We start from the raw sequence: 24,678 nt of genomic DNA on the forward strand, positions 1-24,678 counted from the left end.
CTTATGGCCTTTATTTTTTTTTTTTTCGTTTCCTTCTACCCTAGTTCTGCTGAGGTTGACAACGCCTGGTTAAAAATGCTTCCAGAAAAATAAGAGCTGTTCATAGAAAGCTGCCTTGGGAAGCGGGAGGTGCTTTTGAGGAGCCTCTCCCCTCTCCTTTTTGCTGAGCCCCCCCCGGCCGAGCCCAGCTGCCAGCTCAGGTCCCACTAGAGGGCAACAGAAACCCAGGAAAGGAGCCGGGCTGAGCAGCAGAGGGGGAGGAAGGGCCTTGCGGCACCGCCAAGGATTCCTTAATTCAGCTTTCAGCCAAATCACGCCTAAAAATCGCAGCCGCTTCCCCCCCTCCCCAGCAGCTTCCCCCAGCCGGGATGCGCAAGAGGCTGCGTCCTCTGGGACGCCCTCCTTTTCCCCCAAAAATCTGCCCCTGCTGTCTGCCATCGCACGAGCATCTCTCCCCGAACATCAGCCCCCCCCTGCACGCAGGAGAAGAAGTTTCCTCAAGCCCCAGGAACATGCAGGAGATGCTCGGTTTTTGGAAATGCGCGTGAGCCGAGGGGATGTTTTCACAGCAGCCTCTGGAGCCCCGGCTGGGGTGGCCAAACCCTCGTGCTCGGTGCTGCCCAAAGGAAGGAAGCTGGAGGAGCCCCGTAACAGCCCCGACAACGAAGAAGGAGCAATTTTGATTGCTTTTGGTCTTTTTCCAGCAGACTCCACACTCTGGCAGCATCAGCTAGAACTGCAGCTTTGGAGCTGCCCAGCCAAGCCAAGCCAAAGGCAAAATAAATAAATAAATAAATACTGGCACCAATTAACCCCATCCTCATCAGCCACCTGCAAGAGGCCAGGATGCCCCTTCCAACCCCCTCCTGTGACCCTCCTGGGGAAAAAAACAACAGGGAAAGGAGTTTCCTTTACAAGCACCCAGGCTTTCCGTTCCCTCCTCCCACCAGGAATATTTTCACCGGTGTTTTCAAGGAAACCCGTCCCCAAATGCTGGCCCAGGGCTCCCCCAGATGGGCTCGTTTCCTCTGAGGAGGTCCCGTTTCTGCACGGGAGGTGCAGGAGCCCACTTCTACTGCACGAGCCCATCGGATGGGCCACGTCCCCTGGCTGGAGCGGGGGACACGTCCCCACCACCGCCCCGGAGAGGTGGCAGCGCCGGCGCCGTGCTCACCACGCACGGGCTATTTAAGCAGCTCTGGAGGGAGCCATCGTGGCACCAGACGAGCTGGAGCAGCTCCTAAATCAGCCCTTCTTTATGCCGCTCCAGTTCCCAGCTCCCTCTGAACACCAGAAAACCCAGAAAGTCGCATTAAATCACTTTTATCCTCGCTTTTATCCCCTGTTCTTCCTCCTCGTCCTGAGCCACGCTGCCATCAGCCTGGCCTCGCGGCCAAATCAGAGCTGCCCAGCTGCTCCCCCAAAAAACCTCACACCCCAAACCAGTGCCATGAATAGGTGGGACACGTCCAGCGCCACAGGGGGGACGTGGACCATGCGGTGCCGACGACTCCAGGCAGGCTGGGCAGGAGATGCAGTGCTTGGAGTGATTTAAAAGCAGGTGATGGCTCAGGCATTTGGAAGTTTTATGAAGATCTTTTATCGAAATCACTGTAGTTAGAGCTGTGCAGCCTATTAAAGGTATCCAGCACGCCGCTGGGGCCAGGACAGCATTAGTGCTCCCGTATATCCTCCACTGCTGTGTTCCTTCTGGTTTTAGGAGGCCCCAGGGTCCTTCCAGCACCACTCCTGGATGAATATTCTGGAGCTCAACAGCCCGGGGTGTTTTGGGGAGGGATTCACCACCCGTTTGCTCCCTTTGGCACGGGTTGGATGGGGAACTGGGCTTGTATGGCTCCTCTCCCTCTGTGAGCATTGAGGCTGGGTCTTGTCTTCCATGCCCCGAAATGCCAGCGGCTCCACGGGAGCAAGCGCCATCGCTATAACTCCCGTGGCATCCGAGACCGTAATCCCAGCCCGGTTCCGATGCCCGAACGATCCAGGCGGCGACGGGCAGCGACGCAGGCGGGCGCCGTTGATGCAGGGAGCAGGCAGCAACCACCACGCGGCCCCATCGCCCACCTTCCTCCCTCCCTCCCCACCCCAAAACCGCAAGAGAAGCCCCCCCCCGTCCAGGTCCCAGCATCGCAAGCACAGTCGAAAGCTGGAGCGGTTTGCTGGGCAGATGGGCGTGCTAGCAGGGCACTCGGTGACGGCATCCTGCCTGCCGAAACGTGCTCTTTTCCCCGTAGCTTGTTCGTTTTTAGCAGCGCTGCGGGACCTGGCTTTCCAAAGGGGCTCAGGAAAAGGGGGGAAATACGGAAAGGATGCGGAAAGGAAGGAGAGGAATCGCTGCCCGGGGTTTGAGAAAATCCTGGGTGTAATTCAAGTCCTGTCCCTGGCAAGTTACTTCTGTACTGCAACTTCTCCCGCTGAAAGATGGGAAAAGGACAACTGTTCCCTTCCGTGAAACAAACCCAAACGAGCAAGGCTCTGTCGGTCTGGAACAGCAAAGCCAACCGATGAGTTCTGTTTCCTTTTTAAGCGCCATACAGCCTGCCATGCCTTTACTTCTGGAATAAAGTAAAAATCAAACCGCCTGGCTTGGTTGGGGGAACAGAATCTGCATTTTCTTGTTCCTTTTTTTGATCTCCCAAGTCTAAGGAGCGGTGCCCAGCACTGCCACGATTCGTCACCTCCCCGCTGCCACGCAGAAGGAAGGCAGGAACAGCACCGTCTAGACTTGGGCACACACAGAAACAAAGTCACAACTAAACTGAAAATAAACTTCCCAGCCAGCCCGCGCCCTTGCAGAGGTGCGAGACCCTCGGGGGAGGAAGGAAATGTTCCGCAGCCCTTTAGAAGGGGCCAGGTACAGACTTGTCCCCTCTCTCTCCAGATCAAAAGGTCCTAGAAATATTTAGTTCTCTCTTCTTAATGGTTTTAAGGACGGGGAGTGAAAGCAGAGTGCGCAGCCACGTGGCGGGGGGAGGAAGCACTGCTGCAGCAGCCAGTATTTATGAACCAAAAATGCCCCCCCCCCCCCCAATAAATCGAGGCCCCACGACTTGGCCAACGCCTCCCAAAGGGCACAACACGAGGGAGAGCCTCCCCGCGCCCTGCCCGCAGCCGGGTCCTCCCATGGGAGAAGGAGCCTTTTGCTTTTTCCCGACGGCCGGAGCGGAGGGACCCGGTCCTGCGGCGGGCGAAGGCTGGCAGAAGGAGCCTTTTGCTTTTTCCTGATGCCCAGGACGGGGAAGAGCCGAACCCGGAGGCAGAGCATCCTCCGCAATGCCCTTGGCCCCTTGGTGCCAGACCAAGCTCCCAAGGGCAGGCTCGGGCACCCCTGGCCGTTTCCCACCCCGGTGCGCTCCCTTCGCTCCGCTTCCCCATCACCTGCCCGGGATGCTCCCCTCGGACCCCAACGGGGACTCCTTCACACGACGGCTGCCCAACCTCGTCCTTGGGCACCCCGCACACCCCGCAGAGCCCTTTGGGACCCCCCCCCATCCTCCCCTGGGGGGGCTGCTCCGGGGGTTCGCTGCCTTGCAGGCACCAAAGGGTTACGCTCGGAGGTGCCGCTCTGCGCTCCAGGCACCTGGAGGGGAGGGAGGGAGGGATGGATGGAGAGGAGTTTTCGTCGAGGCTCCAAGAAGGCAGCGAGGAGCGAGCAGGAGCGGGCAGGAGCGCGGCGGCAGCAGGTGAAGCCGCGGGGGGAGCAGCCACCGCCACCCGGTCCCGTTCCGCTGCCACCATGGGTCGGGGGGGGGCCCTAGGAAGCGGCTTATAAAGGGGGACACCCCCTCCCCTTCCCCTGGCTGACGTCCCTCGCTCAAAGAGAAGGGAGGGAAAGAGGGAAAAAAAAAAAAAAAAGCAAAACCCACCCAAAGCCGCTCTAAATTTGAGGGAAGAGCGAAGGCGGGCGGCATCGGCTGGAAAATGCATCTCCCTCGGAGCTGCATCGTCCTCCTCATCCAGGGGAGCATCTCGCTGCTGGTGAGCGGCTGGGGGAAGGGGAGAGGGAAAAGGGGGGGGCTGCAGGGGACGGGGGGGTCGGGCAGCCGAAGGGACGGGGCAGCCTTACAGCCAGGATCATTTCCCAGATCGTTTTATCCTCTCTCCCCCCACCCCAAATTCCCTCTACTCCCCCGAAAAAAAAAAAAAAAAAGAAAAAAAATCCCATCCCAAAACTTCTGCTGTTTTGCAGCGGGTGGGCAGAGGGCAGGGTGGGTTTACAAATGGGGCTGGAGATGGAAGTCCCCCCCCCCTCAGCCCGGATCACCCCAAAAATCTGTAGCCTCCCCCCCGGCACCGCAGCCCTGGCACAGCTGCTGGGGGCAGCCCCTGCGCACCCCCGGGCTGGGGGACACGGGCACAGGCTGCCACCCGCGAGGCCGCCCTCGGCTTCCTCGCCGAGCCCTTCGCACCCCAGGGATGGCAGCGAGCATCTGCTCGGCAGCCCAGCACCCCCAGCTCCCCACCGAGCCCGTGCTGGGATCGCCCCCGAAGCCCCTGGTGGTTCTCCCCAGCACGAGGGGGCTGCAGCGTCTGCCTCCTGCCAGGGCAGATGTGGTGCTGTGCGCCCACCCAGCCCGCAGGGTGCCCGCTGGGTGCTCACTGGGTGCCCACTGGGTGCCCACTGGGTGCCTGCTGGGTGCCTGCTGGGTGCCCGCTGGGTGCCCGCTGGGTGCCCGCTCTGCCAGCACCCACAGGTGCCAGCAGGGCAGCCCCTGCCCCTGCCCCTGCCCCTGCTTTTTTGGGGGGCTGTGGCTGGTGCCAAACAGAGCCCCCAAGCCAGCAGGGAAGGGAGGGGAGAGGAGTTTGCGGGGAGCCCGCGCGTGGCCGGTCGGGCGCTGGCATCTCCCCGGGATGGGGAACTCGCCTCTGCTGCTCCTGGCTGCAGCAAGGTTTGGAGGTCAGAAGAGGGGTCCACGGGAGGTGCTGTCAGCAGCAGAACCGGTGTAAAAGCCACGAGGGCACCTTCGCCACGGGCGTACCTGGGCATCCTCCCCCATAGCACCCCCTCTCCCCAGCAGCGAGCCCCCAGGGAACAATGAAGGTGTCCCCACGGAGCTGCCCCGCGGGGCTGTGAAATGCACCTGCCCCAGCTCCTCTCACCCCTTCCCCGAGCGACCAGGGGGAGAAAAAGGGAAGGGAAAAAAATGCTGCCAGAAGGGAAACGTGGGGTATAGAGAGAAGCAGAATGGGAAGACGGGAGAAAAGGGAAATAAGGAGAATATGGACAGGAAAGAGGATGGCTGGGTCATGCCTGGAGACACAGGGTGAGCAGAGAACGAGGCTGGGCTGGGGGGTAGACACCCACCGTCCATCTTTCACTCTCCACCATTGCTACGTTCAGGTGACCTGCGGCCAAGAAGAGCCAGGGGAAGGTGCAGAGCAGCACGAGCCCAAGACCCAGGAGAGAGCCCAAGAGCAGAAGGCGAGGGGGCTGCTCTCCCCAGAGGCCCTGCTCGCCCCAGCCGTGCTGCAGAACGTGACCCTGATGGAGCTGGTGAGCAGCTCGCGGGAGCTGTGGGATATCCTGGATAACCTCTCGGAGCGGGACCATGCTCCGCATCCCAGAGGCCAGAGGGACTTGGGGCCAGCCCCGGGCAAACTTAAAAAAATTTTCGGCTGGGGAGATTTCTATTCCAACATCAAGACGGTCAAGTTGAACCTCCTGATCACTGGGAAGGTGGTGGATCACGGCAACGGCACGGTCAACGTCTTCTTCCGCCACAACTCTACGGGGCAGGGGAACATCTCCGTCAGCCTCGTCCCCCCCACCAAGGCGGTGGAGTTTGACCTGGAGCAACAGATCTTCATCGAGGCCAAAGAATCCAAAATCTTCAACTGCCGCGTGGAGTACGAGAAAGTGGACCGCGCCAAGAAGACCACGCTCTGCACGTACGACCCCTCGAAGACCTGCTCCCACGAGCACACCCAGAGCCATGTCTCCTGGGTCTGCTCCAAGCCCTTCAAAGTCATCTGCATCTACATCACCTTCTACAGCATAGACTACCGGCTGGTGCAGAAGGTGTGTCCCGACTACAACTACCACAGCGACGTGCCCTACTACCCCTCGGGATGAGGAGCTCTGCCCAGCTCAGGATCCCCCGGTGACGAGGGGGCGCTGGGGGGGGCGGGGGGAGGGATGGGGATGGTTTTTAAGCGGGGCGGGAGCGCAGCGGTCCCTAAAAAGCAGAAGCGAGGAAGGAAGAGGAGGGATTTCTGTTTTCCCCAAGAGCTCCAACGTCAAGAGGAGGAGTTGTAGGCGATGGGGTAACGGCATTGCTAAACCTGGTGTGGGTCCGTGGTCTTTGGAGACGGGTACGCAAAGACAGGGTCTGAAACTGGGATAAAAAAATAGGACATAAACCACAATCAGGACTTGCGTTTTCTCAGTGCAATAATGGATTTGCCTGGATCTAGGCCACGTGGTCCTGAAAGGTTGGCAGCCAGGGAAAGGTCGCCTCCAGGAGCAGGCTTGTAGGGCCTGGAGCCAGGAGAAGACCCCCAGCAGGGACAAGGGCACCCGATGCACTCCGGGGCTGGAAGCCAGCCGTGGGCATCATCCAGGTGCCAGGAGGAACCAGAGCTGGGTTTTCCCCGCACGTGGGACAGCCCTCGGGGTGCAAAGGGCCGCGGGGACGACAGCGGGGCAGGGAGGTGTCCCTTCCCGGGTGCCACCCCACCACAGCTCCCAGCTTTCGGGGCCCGGGCCCGCTGGCTCCACCGGCTCGAGCAATCCTGGTCGAATCTGTCAAATCTGCTGACACAATATATGATTCATGTGTTTCCCCTGACACCGTGTGATTCATGCGTTTCCCCTTCATCTCATCCGCGCTTCCCAGCGCGCCGCCCGGCTCCCCCAGCGCCAGCTCCCCCCCCCCCCTCGCCGGAGGCGCTGCGGGGTCTGCAGCGCCCGGGTGGCGAGGTGCGCGCCCGCACGCGGGAAGTCGAGCTCTGACTGTAGCATTTCGTTTATTTTGAAGGAGAGAAAAAAAAAAAATGATAGCGTTGTCCTTGGGAAAGAATAAAGTTTTTACGGTGGCACTAAGGCAGGTCAAGTGTTTTTACTGCGAGCTAGCTCAGTCTCGCTGCGGGCAGGAGGAGGAAAACAAGAGGGGACAGGCGGGAACGAGGCACAGGGCAGGGCTGTGACCCAGCTTGGCTTCTCCCCGTGCCTGCACTCAGCTCTGCAGATTCACCTGGACTCCTTCCCCCCGAAAATGAGCGGTGGGTCCCGCCTGGGGGGGCTGCCGGGACACAGACCCCTGCCTTTGCCACTTCCAGCAGCACGCCTGATTGATATTGCTCGGGTTAGGACCAGGTCTGTGCCCTCACTGGGTGCTCCCAGCCTTCCCTGGGCATCCAAACTCCCGGCTCCTGCTTTGCCTGGGGGCACATTGGCTCCTACAAAGAAAAAAAAAACAAAAAAAAGGCAGCTTCCCCCTCCCTACCGTGCCTTTTGCCCCCAGATTCCCCCTATCCAGCGCACCAGGCCAGCTTAAGGCAACAAATCCCCTTAATCCAACAAAACCCCAGCCCGTTTATTAGCTGGCTATTACCTCCAGGGCAGGTTTTATGCTTCAGCCTTGACAAGTCCAATTCTTTCCTTCGCTACAGACTGCGGCCAGGTTTGCCGGGTGCTGGTGCGCAGCCGCCAGATTTCCTTGCGTGCACTTTTAGAGCCTGGCAGAAGCCGGGTCCAAAACACATCGAGCAAAGAAAGCCTTTTAGTGCGATAAATCAATGAGATGACTTTTACTGGGAGAACAAAAAGTTTCCAACGCTCGGAGAGCACAGTTTCAGGAAATAACAGGACCGGTACGTGGCGGTGGAGGGAGGGGAACCATCGCCCAACCCCACAGTCCCCGAGCGAGGCTTTGCGCTCGCTGCAAGGAAGGGACACAAAAAGCCCCGTTCAAGCCCTTTCTGGCAGCACAGACAAAACAAACAAAACCACCCCACACAAAAGTTGCTCATTGGGAGGAATTTCAGACAATCGCCATTCGAAGAAACAGAGCAGGCAGCGGGGAAGAGAAAAAACCAGGCTACAAAGGATGCACCATTGTCAAAAGTGATGTGGCAGCCGCAGTTACTAGGAGACCAGGACGGGCCATTATTCGGGCTTGGGAGAAGAGGATTCCTGCTAGCAGAGTCACAACCTCGGGAAAAGAAGGATTTCGCCGAGCTGGAGGGCAAACAATAGAAGGGAAAAATCCCCGCACCCCAAATCCCCACGCCCCCAACACCCCCGTTCTCAGGCTGCCCGGCGGAGCCTTTGCGCCAGCTCCTTTGGGAAGCTTTCCCTCGTCAAGAGGCCGGCTCGAGGTTTGGTGGGACACATTCGGTCGCAGCTCCCCATCCCCAGCGTCGTGGGGCCCTGCTCCCACCGCGAGCTTGGCCGCGGAGCCGCTTCTGCTTCTCGAGCGGAGGAGCTAAAGCCCTGCCGCTGCCTCTGCTGCAACGTTACGCAAGGAGCCGAGGCTTAATTTCTTTCCCCATTAGCAGACGAACATGAAACAGATTTGGGGGAAGAGCGGAGATTTGTCCAAATGAAGTTCCGCGAGCTGCAAACTTCACTACAAACGAGGCGGCGTGTAATGACGGTGGGAAGCAGACTTCAAAAATCCTCCGTGACACCAGAGTTCAGCAAAGTGCCGCCGAAGTATTCACAGGCAGTTTTGCAATTAGAGCCTATCTCCATTTATAAAATGCAGCTCCTTATCGCCTCTGATAACTCAGCGGACGGCTGATCTCTTTGTCTCCAAAGCAGGAGAAGCCCTGATGGGAACTACTCGCCGCTGTCATCTCCAGCTACGCGGTGACCGTTCTCCATCTCCAGTAATTAGCTCGCTTTGGTTTGTTAATACGTTTTTCCTCTTCCCCACCAAATCCTCCTCATTTAAATTTCATCGCTCTCCCAGCCCAGCTAACCTGGGCTTCTGCACATTTCCAACCGGGCTGCCCACAAGAGCCTGCTCCTCCCTCCCACCAAAGGCAATCAGCGGCCGCTAATTGCGCTCATTAGGCCTGCCTGGCGGGGACCGGTGCAGCCAGGCTGCTCAGCACCAGGATGAGATGGGACAGGATAAAACCAGGAGCTGCTGCGATGCTGCGGGGACACGAGCACCCGAGCATCCCGGTCCTGGACGCCCTCTGCGCACCCAAGGGTGCTCCCAGGGGGGTGGCTCCCATCGCTTCGGCCTCCCCCAGCTTTCAGGGCTGAAGCGATGAGACTGCCACCATCTTCCTTAAACGCTTAACATTTGGGTAATTCTCCTGCGAGGGCTGTTTTCCACAATCCTGCTCGCAGTCCGAGCTCTCTTTTGTTAATTTTGCCCTGTATCTTGAAAAATAATTAGCAGTAATCAACCTCAAATCCATCTCTTCACGGGTTTTGAGTCCTCTTCGCCTTTTGTAATCTGCCAGTCAATCAGACTTTGTCTCTCTGCCGTTTCCTATTTACCATATCCAAAAACCAGCGGTGGCCTCTGATTCAAATTAGACTCTCATTGCCAGCTATCACCTTCAAAATGTGCTAATGCATTACTCCAGGATTTCAGAAAGGACAAATCTCACAGGAAGGCACAATTTAATGCAAGGATGGCACAACCAGATCCCTCTCACCGCTACGACAGCTTCGAGGCATCAATTTTCTCAACTCAGGGTCAGCCAGCTTTTTTTCCAATAATAAACATTTTTAAGCAGAATCCAGCCAGATGCTGAGATCTCAACCAAGAAAGAAGTTTGTTAATTTGTACGGAGGCTTTTTATGGACAAGCCACAAAAGGTTATTGCCAGAAGAATCTTACTTAACGTGAGAAATCCCTTACAGGCACGACAGAGTTGCCTTTGGGATTTTCACCAGGATTTGGAGGAGTTCCCTCAGCAGGAGCTGAGCCACTTGGATACCTGAGAACTTCAGCTTCCAGAGGGAAAGAAATGGCTTATCACAAAAACCTAGGGAAAAAAAAAAAGGATATCTATAGGCTTAGATGTCAATTCACAAATATTTGTGTCAATTTGTGTCAGATTTTATGATTTCTACATCAAGCTCATACCACAGTCTGTCCCAGTTTTCTTTTAGGAAGGGTTTGGGCTGTTGATACCGAAGCTACTGCAGCTCGGCGAGCACGTAACTTTTTGCTTGGGGGGCACGGGTGGCTATTGCAAAATATAATGCCTTACTTCCAGATTTTGCTAGCAAAAACTAAAAGATTTCCAAGTGGATTCACATGCAAAGCACCGCTGTAACCTGAAGGCAGGGCTCGGCCGCAGCCCTGCTCCAACCTACAACCGCCGTCGCTTGTAGGTTCTGGGAATGGAAAAGCATTTCCATTTCTGTTGCTTCTGGTTTCGGTGCCTCCCCGCCTCTCCTGCGTGGGATCATCGGCGGCACCGCAGCTCCCGTAACTCCGCGGGCCTGCTGGGACAAACCCGGCCCTTTTGTTCCTAAATAAAACCACTGAGGTTCTGCCTGGCAGAGGGAACCCTGAGTGCTTTTACTACACAAATAAACAAATTTTACAGTTTCATGCCCAAACTATCAAGTGGCTATTAGCATCTTCACCGAGCTTTAGCTCCTATGAGCTAGGGCTGCGTACGTCCAATGCTGCATCTTTATGGGGATGATTAGACTTTAATGAGGTCTAGTGAGTCAGCCAAGCCTTTATGCTCGTAATCTCCCATTTCAATAGCCACAGCAGCTCCTGGATGCATTAATACCGCTGGTTCTCCTGCCACACTCTTCTCTGTGCATAAAAGCACCGGATCTTGCTATTGTCGCTGCCACCAGTGCCAGGCCAGCGTCACACCAGCCGCGGGGACGCAGCCAGCGAGACATCCCTGGGATCAGATGCGGGAGAAGCAGCAGAGTCAGGGCAGCGCAGGGGTCCTGGTCCCACTCGAGCCCGTGGTCCCTGAGCCTTTCGAGCCCTCTTGAAGTCTCTTCGCCGTGGCTCGGGGTCATTTTGCAGTGCCAGCGCAGGCTGCGCTAAGGAGCAGCATCTCGTTCCCCGGGCGGCGCGGCCAAGTGGTTCGAGAAGCTTAATTCCTGGGCATAAATCCTGGTCGCGCTATTGGCTTTTCTGATAAACTTAACCAAGTTATTCCAGGCCTTTGTCTAGTCTGCCTTATCTCTCTCTATAAAGATAATATTCATTTGCCTTCTGGGGATGGAGAAAGACTGCACGATCATCAAGCACTTTGGAAATCCTCCACTGAAAGGGGAGGCAAGCAGAAATGATTATTCATGAAATCCCCAGTGTTATGACTTGTTATTACACGCAGAAGACTAAAAATGCAAGTGGGCTGAATGCATCGTCTATTTGATCTAAGAATTATTACAGTTTTGCCAATTAGACCCAGAACCCAAATACAACCGCTTCCCTCCTCCTCCTCCCGCTCCCCTGCCAGAGCTTAGCACCAGCTGCCGTCTCATAAACACCACCGTTTCCCCATCTTCCTGCGCTTTCAACAAACTCCAAAAGCAGCAGGTCTCTGATTGTTTTCCCTCCAATTAATGGCAGAGAGCACTGCTCTCCGAGAGCAAAGCCGCAACGTGCAACGTCACGTCGCCAAAACAACCGCCCGCCCCTCGGTGGCTTTTTTCCTGCCCGAGAGGGAGCCGTGCTGAGCTGGGGGGGGGTGAGAAAAGCACCCCATCACCCCCTGCCCCCCCAAAAAACCCCTACAGCAGCTCTCGCCTACCTGAGAGCATCAGACACCGCATCAGCTGGAGGGATGGGGCTGGAGGCTTAAGCAGCCGGGCTGCTCTGCTGTTGAGCGCACTGGTGGCACGAGGGCACGCAGCCAAGCGCCGGAGGAATCGGGCAATCTGCTCCCTTGGGGGAGCTCGGCGCGTACATGCTGTTCTGCAGAACAAGGCCTGAACCTCCTGGTGGGAAGGCAGGATTTACTTCTGCCTGAGAGGTTTCCAGACCTACCAGAGCATCCATCTGCTCCCCAAATGTCTTCTTTCCCAAAGAGGAGGAGGGAGATGCTGTGCAGTAAGCCCCTTCTCCCCCGGTCCCGTAAGGTCACTGCTTGTGGGGCCGCTCGCAGCTTGCTGCGCTGCTGCACACCCGTCAGCGGCAGGACCAGAGCGAGGGCTTCCTCTCGGGTCTTGTTATACTGCAAACAGAGTCAAAAAGGGCTGAGGAGAAGCGGTGATTTTTTTTTTTTTGGTGTTTTTTAAATAGAAATATTCCAATTTAAGTACCATATGGGTAAATCCAGCCTTACCGGGGTTGTACAAAATTATCCCAGAGTGCTGGGGTGTGAGGGCCGCTGCAGTCACAGCTTCTGCGTGCACAGGAGGCAGCGTCGGATTTGCATTTGCTGCCCAAACATCCCAGCGGGACCAGCTGGGGTCTCAGCTCCTGAAGCAAACCCGCAGCGGAGCTCTCGCTGCGAGCAGAGCGGGGCTCGGCCAGCACCAAGGGCTGCAGGAAAAGGTCTGGGCGAGATGGAGCTGAGCAGGTCGCGGAGGAGAACAGGGTCTGAGGCACACTCACACGGCCCCAAATGGATGAACAAGGCAGTGGGGGGGAGGAAAAGATTTTAGGGGGATATATTACATATCTGAGACCATCCTGAGTCACCTCCACGTTGTGGAAAGGCTTCTGTGTGCTCAGGGCTCAGCAAACCTCAGGTTGCTTTTACAAAACCCCACCCTCTTAAAAAAAAAAAAAGAAAAAACACCTGAATAAACGCACCAAAAGAAAATATAAATAAATAACACAAACCAAAACAGCAAATAGCATCCAATAACGGCCAAAAAAAAAAAAACCAAAAAGAAGCCGACTCCCCAGCCCCTAGCACGACCACCTCCAAGCCTTCTCCTGCCGAGCCTTTCGGCGAGCCTCGGCGGCTGTTTCCAGCTGAAGGAGCGGCTGGCTGCTCGCGAGGGGCTGAGCGCCGCTGTCAGCGCCTGCAGCGGCCGGCGGTCCCGCGGGGACGAGGGGCCACGGCGCTGCTCCACGCGCTGTCACCGCTCGCCGGGCCGGCGCAGCTGCCACCATGGCGCTTCAGCAGGTGAAGCGCTGAAATACAGTGAGAGAGAGGAGGGGGGGGAAGTAAAACACGAGAAAAGGAGAGAGAATTCAGACACGCACAGGAAAAAAAAAAAATGCTGTCAAGAGGCAGCGAGAAGAGGACGGGAATGGAAAACTTGTCCAGCTCGCTCAAATCCCCCCAGACCCTAACTCCTCTGCAGAGAATTCCCAGCTCAGACCGTTTCAAACCCCACACCTGCTTGCACTAAAAAAAATGCTAAATAATTCAGTTTCTACTTGTGTGCTCTGCGAACTGCAGAATCCTCCCGGCTCCCGGAGATTTGCGCGGTGGTTTAGGGGGGGAAATACCACCCGGCTGGGGCCGAGGGAGGGGAGGCTGGCCTGTCCCCTGCCCCACGCGGGACAGGAGGCTGGCTCCGGAGCCTGTGTCGGCGGCACACGGGGAAGGCTGATGTGCCGGGGACAGGATAAAGGCGGGGAAGGAGGGGGGGCTGGCGCATTTTCCACCTGCCAGGCTTTTCTGATCTGTGGCAGATGTCTCTCCGCTTTCAAACCGCATCAAGAAGTGTCCGCTTTCATCTAGCCTCCTCGTTGGGAAATTTTCCCAGAAGGGGAAAAAAAAAAAAAACGATCTTCTGCAGTCGACTCCAAGCGTCGCACCGGCAAGGACACATGCCTGGATCTTCGGCGCATCCCTGTGGGGTCTCATACTGGATCGGTGCTGCCCTGCTCCCCCCGTTTCTGCCAATCCTTCTGCAAACCAAGGGCCCGTTGCCCACCCCAGTCCCCCCGCCCCATACACTGGACGGGCTGTGGGGTGACCCTGCTGGTGCACGTGCCTCCTGAAAGCCCCACGCGTGCTCAGCAGGCACACAATCCTACTTCCCACGCTATTTCCCAATCCCTCCATGAAGGAAAATTCCTCCACGTGCAGCTAAACCGAGTTTTCCTGCTGCAAAACAGCCTGGAAGAAAGCACGAAGGCCAAGGCGCTCTGACAGAGGTCCCCATGGGTGGCCTGCAGGTGGCTTGGCCACCCCAGTCCCCGAAACCGTCAGGCTCCAGGAGCACCCACCTCCCCCGGCTCCGTACCACGTCTCCATCCGAACTACCCTGACATGGGGACGTGCTTTTGTGAGCTACTTAGTAAACGGAGTTTTCCTCCAAAATGTTAGCCTAGCACAGGATATTTCACTAAGATGAAGGCAGTGGAGGAAATTGAGGAAGGCAACTATAAACCGAAGAATTGAGGCAGGTGCCTCGGCTGAAACCATCTCCTGGGAAGGGTTCTGCTCAGAGACTCGTGCTATGGGCAGAGCGGCCCTAACGAGAAGGAAATCCTTAGTTTCAGGCACAGAGGCTCTTAAATTTTATGTCTTGTTCGGAAAACTACAACCCCAACAAGAGAAACAATGAACATACGGCGTCTAAAAGGAGATCCTCAGCGGACTCCACGCACACACGCGGGACCGACAGTTAATAAAGAAGTGAAGACAGCGCACGGCGGAGCAGCCCAGGAGCCGGCTGCGTCTACACGGCGGTTTGAGGATACACCGGTGGTTTATAAACTTTTTAAAATTAGTGTCTTAAGGCTGCAATTTCAACTGCTGTGTTCCCTTCTTGTCTCTGATATTAGACATCGTCCCACCGAGACGGCGGTCGGATGCTGAGATACCCGACACACAGTCTCTTTTACGCTGCTGTCTTCCTCTGAGCGCATAAAAATGTTTGCACCCAGCTCAAATTGGCATTTTTTTTTTTCCAGCTATAAGGAGAAGCCTAACCATCACTGCATTTATTGTTATCCCCCGAGCAAGTGTTGCTTACCTTGCAGATTTTATTTTGATCTCCTTAGCCCACTGGTTGCTCTGGCATTTTGTCACAGGAAGACAGATATTTGCTTATACCATCGGTGGCCAGCTCTGTGTTTGCAGCCTCTGTTATAGCAAACATGATATCTTAATTAAGGGACTTGTTGGCTTGCTGAACTCAGACAGATGGAATCTTAATTCAATTAGTATACTTTAATTACCTATTATAATAGGACTTTAAAAAAAAAAGATGGACACAAGTGAAAGGTTTTCTGAGCAGCAATCAATTGTATCATATATTCATAAAGAGTAAGTGGTAAATGCTGTTCTGCACTTTGTTTCTACCCCTCCTCTTCCTCAGCCCTAAAAAAGGATGAGTTTTATCTACAGTTTTGGAAGTGCTGCCTCTTCTCTCCTTATGAATTGAAAATAAGCCGAAGTGGCAACACACACATAAATCATCTGGAAACCGGGATGCCTGTGTGTTAACCCATGTTCTCCTGACATCTCAAGCTACAGCAAGCAACATAAAAAAACGGATGTATTTTTGCTTTACAGACTGTAACCTGCTTTCCACATGCGGGTGAGCGAATGCCAGTAAAGAAGTCTGAACTTGATTTAAATAGAATTAATCTTGTCTCAGGACACAAGGATGTGCCAGGTTTCTTCTAGTCCCTTTCGAAATTCTTCTCTAACAAAAGCCCTCCATAAATAAACCACGGAAGACTAAAACAATAGTTGGGGTCGATTATAAGGAGTCTACCTCTGTGGTTGATCTGGGACAACAAGGATAATAAATTCCTGATTAATAGGTGCGGAGGAAGGAACTCTCCCCATAGCTGCTATTTTGTGAAAAGTGCTCCTTTTGAGGTCTGTTTCGATCACACAGGGTTGTTTGTGCCCAGGGATGGAACTAGATTTTGGAAAAACATCCCTCCTCATCTGGCTGGAAGTGGGCTATTTCACCCCCAAAGCACCACAAGAGCGAAAGCAGGCCTCGGGAGACAATTCCCCATTTACATTTTTATGAGCAAAAGGGCGGGCTTGGCATTCTTGCGATTTTTTTTAAATTTCTATTTCGGGACCGAAGCTTGGAAAAACAGGTGGAAGCTTAGCTTCCAATTGCTTAAAACTCTTTGACCACAAGATGTGACATTACGGCATGCTTGCAACATCCAATAAACCTCTGTAAACAAGGTCCTGGCCCAATTTTTTCCTGGCAGCTCTCTAGCTACGTGTCCCCTGCCAAGAACAGGATGAGCAGAGGGAGCGGCAATGCGAGCGTCCCCAGGCCTCCCATGCTGACAGAACGGGGAATACGCACGAAGACCCAACTCTGGGCATGGCTTCTGCTGACACTGCCAACGATGAGACCCTTGAGCGGCAAAGCTGTGCTCTGAGACTTGCCTATTGGGTAAAAAAAAAAAAAAAGAAAAGCATTTCTGGTAAGATGGTGAGAGCTACAATATAGCAAAGGTTTGGGGCTGGTTCATTGTCTTGTTTTTAAGAAGTTAGAGATGAAAAATAAAGCATTATTGGATGTTACTGATACTTCACCACAGCCTACCTATTTTCCAAGGTATCATGCTCTCCTCCCACTATTTCTAAAAGCTTATTCTCTCCTTACATTGCTGTTTTAGAGAAACATCCACCCACGTGTTCTTTGAGTAACACCAACTTACAGCCAAAGGTTTCAAACATTAGGGGCAGGTAACAACCCACGTTTTAAGTAACTGGTGGCTGTTCAGCAGGAAACGTCTTCTGAGAGCAAAAAGCTGAGGAGCTCCTTGCCACGTGCTGCAGGCTGGTGGTGGGGAAGCATAGAGCTACCCAGCAAAACAGCTGGGGCTTTTAAATCCACAGCATTTCACCTGCCCAGCAGCCATGGCTCAACTGATACAGCAAATATCCCGTACCTACCATTCTGCATCATCACAGCCAGCAGAGGAGCTCCAAAGAGCACCACTGCTTGTTCACAGGCAGCAGGTAAAAGGCGCTGTTATACTCAGCAGTGTAACAAAACCACCACTTATGTCCTACAGCCCAGCCCCACGTCATGCTAAAGCGCCCACAACAACGATGAGCTCACAGAATTACGCGTTTTAGAAGTCCCAGCAGCCCTGGAATGGGATGGAATGATTGCTGAAGTGCTGAAACGTAGGAGAAGGCTTATTTAAACATTTACCGTATGTGAACCACCTCTCTTTTTCCCTTGTCTTCTGAGGCTTCAGCACCTAGAAATAAATCCAGCTCATTAAAGAATGCTTCGTAGTTCAGCTTTGTTTACAGGCCCCGGATAAGTAATGCCTGCTACCTAATTCAGGTTCTACCATCTGCCACATCACATGAGAAATCAAATCTGCGAGGTGGTTTATTTGTGATTTTTTTTTTTTTTAAATGCAGGAGAATCCGAGTTAGGCAGCGCCATCACGCTGGGCAAAGCAGAATAAAGGGACAGTGTTTTAATTTCACATCCTCTAGAGACAGAAGTCGGTGCGATCTGTAAGGGTATCCCCAGCTCACTCCTGCCTGAACGTTCTCCAGTTGCAAGCGACGACCACGAGCGCTGCAGTTGCTGCCTGCCTCTGCGCAGAGCCACTGCACAGGCCAAGTTCAGCACGCGAGCAGGTTTCCTGGCAGCCCACACGCATTTGCGGCGGATGAGAAGCACGCATGCAATGAAACACTAACTCGGCTGCACGGAGATAGCACGTACTAACGCGGAGGTTGCTGCCGGGTGAAGACACCATTACAGAACACCATTCTCTCAGTTAGGCACACCAACAGTGAGTCACACTAAGATCTTGTCCAGCTTTGCTGGTACGGTGTGCAGGATAGAATCCAGTCTCCCCAGTCCACAAACACAGACTACGGAGAGAAAAAAACTTGCGGGTCTGCTCGTGCCCTCACCACCAGCCACGCAGAGCACAGGCCAGTTGTCCTTGCAAAGGGCTGAGAGACCCAACGAGTGTCTGACAAATGATGGAGCTGGCTGCGAGCTGCAAGCCAGCCACAGCGCTCCCACAGACTAAAAACTCCACATCCTGTTTAGCTATTTTTGTCGAGTGTTTTGTTGTTTGGCAAAAATTCAATAATAAGCAATAATTTTGCCAGCACCACCTGCCTAGAGGAGTGAGAAAACTTAGTAGGAAAGAAAGGAAGCAAGGGCACAAACTGCAATGCAGCAACAACCAGAATCAACAGCGGGGATCTCTCCTCTGAACACAAAACAAAAAAGCAACCAAAACCTTGCAGTCCTGCCGTAAATTTAAAATACGTAGGCATGGGTAGGAGAAAAGGCTCCATCCCAGCTATGACACACAACAACCTTAAGAGTTACCATTTATACTGCTTCATGTTACCACGTTAAGGACAGTGCTCCAGATAAAAGTCCTCCCTCCAGGCATCCCATTAGACGTGACAGCAAGGAGATTTGCAGACACCCCCGGAAGGGCATCGCTCTCCAGCATACCCTGCTACGAAATAGCGAGGGCTAGCACACCCACCTCTTGCCGTCAGAACTAGATCCCTCAGTCTGATGAAACGCTTCTCTGCTAACATTTAAATGACTCAAAATGCTCGGGGTTAACCCCACATCTGCTATGAGACTTCCAGAACTGGAACCACAGCTTGAAAATGGCTTCATTTGTTCCTTTTCATCCCGTTGCTTCTCGACGCGCAACCTCTGGCTATTTCAAGGCTCAGGAAGCTTCATTAGAAGCTTGGTACAGTCATCCGAAGAGTTCTCATCCTCAACACTGCTCCCCAGTGGCACAAGTCAACAATTTTCAATCCTTGCTCTGTTTCCTGATGGCAGAGCTTAAAGTTAGAATTAGAGAAACCATTCCAGTATAACACAGGACATCATTTCGCTCCTGAAGGGCTGGGGGAAGTGTTCCAGTTCCCATCCAGTTCATCATCCACTATACCTCTATTACCTTTTTTTTTTTTTTGCCATTGATGCTTTTCAATTATTCAAAGAGGAGGCCTACATTTTGTACCGCTCCTGTCTGTGATTTTTCATAATTTGATGGAATAATTGCAATCTTCTCTCTATCCCTTCCCAATTTACCCCATCAATTAACACAGTTCCTCAAGTGATTTTAATAATTTAGTCTGGGAGACAAAGCCTAATGTACTAAGTAGGAGCAAGACGCAAAATCCAAACCTAAACTTGACCCAAAACTCAGATGATCTTCCTTGACTGCATCCTGCCTAACAAACTTCAACCAGGTTAAAAGGCCAACTCTGATGCTGAACCGCTCCTGCTTTATTATACAGATTTTCTAAGCAGGTCACTGTAATTCATTTCCCCAACAATTTCATGGGCTATGTGTTTTTTTTTCCTGTTGCCTCACTGCTTCTTTTGCCTGTTGCCTGCCTGCACAATTCGTGCTGGCACTCGCATGCTGCAACCCCTCTTGTTGTGCATGCACCAGCAATGCCAACAGCAGTCTTCAAAGTTAACCTCACACACAGAAACGTAACACACACACAGCACCGGGATTGCCAAGGCGCTATTTGCTGCAGCATGTGTCTGAAATTGCAGCCAAATATCCAAGCGGCCAGCAGGTCAGGAAAAAATACACCTTGTATAATTAAATGTCTTCGTATTAGATTAACAAAAAGAAGTCATTAGAAATAAATGAGTTAAGTAATTCCACAACACAAGTTAAATTGCAGTCATGAGAGAGAGAAAAACTGCATGGCCCAAGATGACTGAACAAGATAATTATTTTAGCAAAACCTTTTGCAAAATAAATTGCACGGAAGTTGAAGAACCTTCTAAAACGAAGTTTAAAAAAAAATCTTTGGCTCCTTCAAGGAAGTGGGAGAAAGAAAAAAAAAAAGGAGATGGTATTGTGTCCTTAACAGCAGTTTGAGAACCAGAACAAAGCCAGAGAGAGTTTCAAAGCACAGCAGCTCTCCCCACTCTGCTGTTTGTTCTGCTCATAAGCAGACAAGCTGTTTCCTTTCATCTGGAAAAACTCACACAATAAGAAAAATACCTCAATAGAATCTAACTCTGTAATAACAAAGCCCAAGGGGCAGCCAGAAAGAAATCTTTTGGCAAGTAAAAAATATTTGGTGTTTGGATCCTCAGAAAGCACCGACTGCTTCTGGGTGTAGGGCATCCGTACATCCTACCGCTGCTGGAAGAGGTCAGTGGATTCATTGAGGTGTTTCTCCTCGTCTCTCCTCCCCACACCCAGATGAAGGCTGCAGCCCTTGTAGGTCAGCACAAAAGCAAGTGAAGGAAGCAGGAGCAAAGAGATAATAGGGAGAAGGAAGCACATGAAAGACCGCACACGGGGATGAAACGTCTCTCTGTAACACCCTTGAGAAGTGGGAAGAGGAGGAATTAAAAGCACAAGAGGAGGGCTCAACCTAAATTCTGAATTTGAACCCACGGTGCCTATACTGCGGTTCAGAAGACGTGGCAAAAAACTCTCTCTGAAATATTGTTTTGATAAATATGCCATCTCCTTGTGGAATTCAAATCTCCAACTGTTCAACTGGCATGGACATCTCTGCAGTAACAACACATGCCACAGATTGTGAGTTAACTTGAATTACATTTCAGATCTGGGGAGGGGAGGATGTCAGTGGGAGGTTTATGAACAGTATGCCCTAGCTCTGATGTTGTTATAACCAGATGGCTTCAGCTGTATCATTTACAAAAAAAAAAAAAAAACAAACAAAAAGAAGTGAAGTGACAAATAAATCATTAATTCACCTGCAACTGGAACAATCTGAACAAGTCGCCTCCTTCACATATCTTATTTCAGACCTTCCATGTCAGTGTATTCTGAAAATGCACCTGGCTCTGCAGGAAGGGCTGGGACAGACAAGCCGCAGAACAGATTATTTTCCTGCAGGTATCTCTCCATCCTCCAGGGAAGGAGGCTGCCAAAGCTGTATCGCCTTCCCATAAATACCTCCCCAAAAAGGCTGAGGATATGCGATGTCAACACCCATTTACTTTTTTCTTCTAGGCACGTCTGCTTCCCAGGGAAAGGCAGAGCCAGGGATGCTCCTCGAACAGTTGGTCACTCTAACATGACAAGGATAAAAGGTCTCGTTCAGGTTTGAACATTTCAGTAAACAATGCAGTTACTGCAGCATAATTAGACATCACTGAGCCACACAGACAACTTCTGTAATTACCTGGCAATGAACTTTTCATGTCTGTATGCAATTATAAGCTAGAAATGCTGGGTCTGAGTTCTGACACCGTAGTGGGGAAAATCTCCTAATGACTAAGTGCTTTGCTTACCTAAAAGGAAACGCATGCTAAATCCAATATAAAAGGAATTAGCAGAGTTGAAGCAATAGATGTAATATGGGAATTTGTGAACCAAGCAGAAGGAAGGCTTTACTATACAGACGGCTGTGTATGTTTATGATGAGAGCCTCGGTGGGGGAACACAAAAAAAAGGGCAGGGACCCTCTCATGAGTTACCATCTGATAAAAATAGACAGCAGTTAAACAGGTGAACGTGTGAATGGAGTTCTCCTTCACACGAGGGACAAAAGGCTGTAAGAGAAGTATGATAACAGAATGAAAAGTCAGAGACAACAGATACCTAATCTATTTTCTAGACAAAACAAGAGTTATTCTCTCTAATCCATTATGTGCCCTACCTGACCATCTTAAGGTCAGATCAATTTGCCACTGCCGTGGCACTGCGTATTTCAATCTAACCTCCCTGGATATCTGGGGCTAATGATGACATAAATGGATGGTGTCTCTCCTACCGAGACATCCTGCATTGCACCTTAATTTTATAAAATAGATGGCTTATTATACTCTTCTCCCTTCCCACGTTTAAACTTAAGGCCACATAAAACACAGGGCTATGGGTCAGCTTCGGAGCTACCATTAAAACCAGTGTTGTCTAGTATTTCAGTAATACACACTACAAGAAATAAAACAGTTTTGTGCTGCAGTTTTGTGCACAATATTCCTTACTAAATCCCATTTGAGTTCCAGGAACAGCATGACACTATCATGACATGGCAGCAGACTGAAACCGAACCTTCTGGGAGCTGGTCTTAAATTTGAGAGTCTTCAAATTGAAACAAAAAAAGACAACAGATACCACACAGTACAAAATAGTAATTATTTATATTTTCAAAAAAAAAAAAAAGTTACCAGCTATTTTGAAACTTCTTCCCTGTAAGAAGAGTGACTAATAGAAAGGAACAGGACTGGCTCCTATACAGTCGGCAAGTCAGGTACAAACAGTTGTTAAGAATCATTTAGCAACTCAGGACAGGGACTTTTGACGCAGCGTTCATGAACAATAAAATTTCTCCTTTTTTTCTTAAAAAAGGTGGAGGAGGGAAATAAAGCAGGGAAAAATGCCAAAAACATTTTCCACAATATCTAAAAACAGTAACTGTTGTTCTTATCAGACGGCACGCTCCAGATCAAGGATTTTTCTAGTCCTTTCAAAACCAATACAGACTTGCCAAAGGCTGCCTTCAGTCTATTCACACCCTCCAGAACACACAGCCTCTCACTGTCCCCTTTCACCTGTCATTTTATAAAAGGTGTTTCTTTTTTTTTTTCCTTTTTTTTTTTTTTTTTTTTTGCAATTAACATACAAGTGCTACTAACAGAGAAACTGATCTTCTTGTTGCTGGATGGCAATAAGGAGTTACACAAACGTCCAGTTTTTAGCTCAGCTGGAAGGACTTAAATTCTCTTTTTTGATATAAATACTACTGGAGCTCCCATCAGGTACTTCCTTTCCAGAACCTCACTGGAAATTCCTTTTAACCCCCCAATGCTCTCTCCAAAACTAAAATGTCCTCTTGCTCCAGACATCTGACGGTTTGTTCTGTGCTGCCAGACGCAGAGATGTTGTTTTCCCCCAGTACCACTGCTGGGTTATTCTGACATGGGTCGGTGCCTAAACCGAACCCTGTACTTAATTGACTCAGCCAAGTCGAAGGGAACACACAGACGATGCAGCGACAGGGATTTGTTAGGTTGAACAGCCCCAGAGCCCCAGGCCCACCCTCCCCCCTCTCCCCAAGTTACTTGGTGCTGTTTTAAAAAGTCTGGGTGTCACGAAGCAGTCTCTTCCCCCCAACAACAGAGTATAAGCTCCACAGATTTCGCTGTCTACCTGGTGGTCAAGGTTAGAGCAGCAACAGCTGATGCTGCTTCCAGAAAAACACGGGGTGTTGTGATAGACAGGACTTTAGGATTGCTTCAGTCGCTTACGTGGAGGTCCCAGAAAGGGACACTGTGCAGAGGCCAAAGAGCGATATGCCTCAGCCACCAAGTGGGGATGTGATACTACCATAGACTTCCAGCCTGATGTCTCCATGACGTCAGAAGCATGACTAGAAATAAGAGAAAATAAATCTGAAGTTATTGTCTGGGGATAACAAGGATTAACAGGTACTTTCCACATGCTTAAGAAACCCGACATTTTCAGTACACTGTTTTAGGATCACTCCAGATGCACGTTTTGCAGAGATCACGAGCTTTGGCTCTGCTGGTGCAACTGTATGCTGGACAGTCCTTCACCCTAAGGATGAAAAACCTCAAACATACACAATCCCAAGTGGATGACAGCAGTAACACAACGCTCATCTACCCTGACTCCCCAAGCATAGGAGCATTTTCAAACAATATAGAAAATAGTGAGAAAAACTGTGTTAACTACCAGATAGGACTAAAAAATGTTTCTGGACAAAGTAGTTGGTCATCATTTTGTATCTACGGAAAGGTCTGTTGTACTAGCAGTTGCAAATAGTCCCTCAGTATCAGGAAGTACCTGCTACCTAAAAGTTCTCATGATCTTAGAAAGAAATCCAGAACACCTCACTAAGACAGCTCTGCTGTACACTGAACAGCCCCAGCAGGACAAGAGTAACCAGCCCTTAGGGCAAGGCCACTTCTGGGATGCCAGATAAATGAAGGACCACAATGGAAGAATGGAAAAAAACAACCAAAACACAGAGGAGAATCTCCTCTGCATGTGACTGCTCACGAGATGTTGCACCCCGGAACAAGAGTAAACTCACTAATTAATGAAGTCCACTGCTTGAGTTTTCAGTTGATCAGCACTATGTAGGTCAGCCAGAATGAGGATCTCTGCCGCGTTTTCCACAGACAGGTTACTGCACAGCGCATCCTCACACATCACCTTCAGACGTTCCAGAGCGTACTGCAAAATACAAGCCAAAGTAGAGTTACAACGAAGAAAGCCTGAGTTAGCCTGAAGTGAAGTCTTACTTGTGCTCCTTCAGTAACAAAACTACTCTATTATGCTGAACAGACCTCTTCACTTTGCTACATGGATCTGAACTGTACTGAAAGAAGTGGTGACCAGCGAAAAAGGAGAACCATTGAGTGCCCACCCTGAGGAAAGCAATGGAGAGGAAGCATACCCACCATAACTCTCATCCCAGGCTTCTGGTCTTACAGGCTTACTGGTGCTGTGTTCATGCTTTGAAATGAGAATTTCTGCTCACCTTTAATACTACCTCAGTTACTTCAAGGTACTGAATGCCAAATCCTTATTCTCACTTTATTACTGCATGACAGTATTACCCAGATTCAGTAGGGAGACCTATCTAACAGTGAATGCTCCATAGGTGTTCCAGGGATGTTTAGGCAGCTTTCACTCAATTTCTTTGCCATTAATGACCTCTAATTTACGATTAGCCTTGCTCAAGTACATGCTACTAGTTTTAATACTGAAATGCTAAATAAATGCCCCTGATTTCTTGCAGCTATCTAGCTGGAAACAAAACATCACAGCTTGTCTGTAAAGCCCTAGCAAAAGCCCTGCTCTAACTTCACATTCTCAATCTACGAGT

The 24,678-nt window shown here is 51.5% G+C and overlaps 2 protein-coding genes across 8 annotated transcripts in view; one reads left to right on the top strand and one right to left on the bottom strand.

The window, feature by feature from the left end:
- NXPH3 (neurexophilin 3) lies at positions 1-22,451 on the top strand. 2 transcript variants are annotated; one of them, XM_080565374.1, is made up of 2 exons: positions 1-3,701; positions 5,360-22,451. In XM_080565374.1, the coding sequence occupies exons 1-2, from the start codon at positions 3,243-3,245 to the stop codon at positions 6,089-6,091; spliced, it is 1,191 nt and encodes a 396-aa protein (XP_080421500.1). In that variant the 5' UTR covers positions 1-3,242; the 3' UTR covers positions 6,092-22,451. The 2 variants fall into 2 exon arrangements, with proteins under 2 accessions (XP_080421500.1, XP_080421501.1); XM_080565375.1 differs by having other exon boundaries at positions 4-3,996.
- The window catches only part of SPOP (speckle type BTB/POZ protein), a 27,364-nt gene continuing 25,081 nt past the window's right edge, over positions 22,396-24,678 (bottom strand). For all 6 annotated transcript variants that reach the window (XM_080565378.1, XM_080565377.1, XM_080565380.1 and 3 more), the window contains 2 exons: positions 23,881-24,023; positions 22,396-23,193 (listed from right to left, as the gene is read on the bottom strand). In XM_080565378.1, the coding sequence (XP_080421504.1) occupies positions 23,049-23,193; positions 23,881-24,023 (288 nt within the window). In that variant the 3' untranslated portion in view covers positions 22,396-23,048. The remainder of the gene's footprint in view (positions 23,194-23,880; positions 24,024-24,678) is intronic.

This window comes from Anser brachyrhynchus (assembly GCF_964034855.1).
Source record: "Anser brachyrhynchus genome assembly, chromosome: 22".
NCBI lineage: Eukaryota > Metazoa > Chordata > Aves > Anseriformes > Anatidae > Anser > Anser brachyrhynchus.

Coding starts and splice junctions, on each gene's coding strand:
- NXPH3 (XM_080565374.1), top strand. CDS start 3,243: ATGCCCAGGACGGGGAAGAGCCGAACCCGGAGGCAGAGCATCCTCCGC. Junction 3,702..5,359: donor CAGGAGCGCGGCGGCAGCAG/GTGAAGCCGCGG, acceptor TGCTACGTTCAG/GTGACCTGCGGCCAAGAAGA.